The 2,514-nt window shown below is 45.4% G+C and overlaps 1 protein-coding gene across 1 annotated transcript; it reads left to right on the top strand.

The window, feature by feature from the left end:
- Window positions 1-293: 293 nt before the first annotated feature.
- On the top strand, window positions 294-903 carry LOC122134976 (scaffold attachment factor B2-like). The gene is made up of 3 exons (XM_042712312.1): window positions 294-418; window positions 535-648; window positions 759-903. Exons 1-3 carry the CDS (start codon window positions 294-296, stop codon window positions 898-900), a joined length of 381 nt encoding a protein of 126 aa, XP_042568246.1. The 3' UTR covers window positions 901-903.
- Window positions 904-2,514: the final 1,611 nt, after the last annotated feature.

Raw genomic sequence — 2,514 nt, 5'->3', positions numbered from 1 at the left:
TCTCGCTACGTGAAAAAAAAAGCCTCCGCTGGACAAAAAGCTTAAGTACCTCAAAAATTCTGGCAGTGACAGAAGACACTTTTCGGACTCTAAGACAGAAAAAAGTAAGTCGGTGAGATCAATCAAGGTATTTTGAAGACATCTCTGCATGCCAAATAATAAGTGCATACAATCTCATCATAATGGATTCCATCCTTACAGATCTGAGAAACAAAGAGGAGAAGCCTGAAAAGCTCTGATGGAAAAAGGTAAAAATATTAGCTTGCATTTGTTAATACTTTAAGTAGTATCTAATGTGTCCAGATCTTAATGGTTCAATCTTGCCATTAAAGAGCCAGGAGGAGAGAGGACTGTCGATGGATGTTAAGTCAAAAGGAGAGCCAGTCATCAGCGTGGAAAACAAAAAGCAAAGAACGCAGTATGTTTATAATTGAGTGGTTTTAAACCAACTGCCAAGTGCTTTTGGAAGTGTTGTTGAAGTGATGCACCAATTTCTGTTTTAGAGCACTAAGAGTCGTGGACCGTAGTCTCCAGCAAGGAGAGGAAGGACATTTTGTCGCTTGACCAGATCAAAGAGCAGAGAGAGAGGGAGCGTCAAAGGCAGAGGGAACGAGAGATTAGAGAGGTGGAGAGACGCAGACACTCTGGGTAACTACTGCCTCCCATTATCATCTTCCCCTCAACCCGATCTACTGTTGTTCAGAAACCAACTTAGCAGTTTTCCCACTGATTTCTCAACCTGTTAAATTATATTCCAGTGAGCGAGACCGCGACAGCCGTTCGGAGCGAGAGCGTATCCGCCTCTTCAGGGAGCGGGAGGAGAAGGAGAGGTTGATGAGGAAGCGCAACTGGCTGGAAGTGGAGAAAGCAGCGACTGAATGCCGATCGCATGGAGCGTGAGTGTTTGGAGCGTGAGCGTCTCCCGAATAGAGTACGAGCGGCGGCGTGAACAGGAGCGCATTCATCGTGAGAGGGAGGAGCTGAGGCGACAACAGGACCAGCTACGCTTTGAACAGGACCGACGTCCCCTTAAGAGGCCTTATGACATGGATGGCAGGTACGCATAGAGTAGGGTTGCCGAAGTCCCAGATTTTCCTTCTGCGAAAAATTAGCAAAACCAGAAAAAGACAAGTTTCACACCAATTCTAATCTACCTGATTCTTTTTAAGAAAGTTCACTGACTAGGAACGTCTTGATTTGGTTAGCTTCGACCCTGCAGGAGGTTTGGGATTACCGTTTTCTGCCTCATCTTTCAAATGTACAGAAAAAAGTCACTGGCAGATGAAGAGAGAATGACCATGATGATCGCTATGGACGATCAGATTTGGGACGCTAAGATCGGTACCAAAGATTCTTTGACCACGATGGACCGCACATAGCCAGCTAGCAGGAAGATATGCTGTTAATGGGATAATAGGTTTAACACTATAGCTTCTGTCCAATGGCCACTCCAATTAGTTATAGGTGTATAGATTTTTTGTGTATAGATGTGTTGTTGCTAACGTATTACTTTTAAGTAGATTTACATGCTCTTTCAAAAACAATGGAAGGAGACAGTCACGACGGCGGGATGCAAGGAGACAGAGAGACAACTAGGTAAGAAAAGTCCTTCTTACCACGACCATCATTTAGATGTGATCCTCAGGCATTGTCAAGGACGTCCTATCATATTTTCTTCTCCATTCACAGCACTTATTCAGATCGGGAGCAGATATGGGCAGGGACAATCGTGGACAATTGTGGGGTGGGTAGCTTCGACCAAGCGTGGAATGAATCCTTCTCCGAGGCCAGTACCAGCTGGTGTGTAAGTTGTTTTTTCACTCCTCGGCCAGATGATGCTGCCTTCATTAAATGGTTAACAGACCGCCTTTGTTCAGTTGTTTTGATCGCTTCCTTTTTTTAAAGTCGTGCACAGAGCGAGACTGGGAGCTGGACGTAAAATGGACGGGGTACAGAAAGGCTAGGTTTGTCGATAAAACATATAGTAAGTCAGAAAAACGTTGCCATGTTCTTTCCTTTATGACTACTACCTTTCTTTTTAGGAGCAGACCGAGGTGTACCGGGACTGTGGACAGGGTCAACATGGCACGGTGCGTTGGAGAGGCAACACGGGGTAGCGAGATCAAGGAGCTATGTTTATGATTTTTATGTGCTATGTTTGGTTTGGTTAATACGGGTATCATGGGTAAATTATACCGTTTGTTGTTTGTTTGTTGTTGTTGTTGCACCTGAAATTCAAATGTATTGTCGGCTCTTGTCACGCCGAGGTGGTTGACTGGTGGAGCACTACAGCGGTAACTCCCAGTCACTCGCTGGAGCCTTTTAACCGACCGAACTCAGAGGACTGTCCAAGCAGTCGGAGATAGCCAATGCAGGGAGCGGGTGCTGAGCACGTTTGGTCGACTCAGCTCTTAACGTTAACACATCTTCCTTGTGGGAGCTGGTGTGTGTCCTAGTTGGGTGTTCTAAAGAAAACTTTGGCCAGCTTGCATACATTGACATAATAAGGCTGTT

The sequence above is a fragment of the Cyprinus carpio genome, chromosome A22 (genome assembly GCF_018340385.1).
Source record: "Cyprinus carpio isolate SPL01 chromosome A22, ASM1834038v1, whole genome shotgun sequence".
Lineage (NCBI taxonomy): Eukaryota > Metazoa > Chordata > Actinopteri > Cypriniformes > Cyprinidae > Cyprinus > Cyprinus carpio.
Note: the sequence above shows the minus strand (reverse complement) of the source record. Positions and strands in the feature narration are given on the sequence as shown.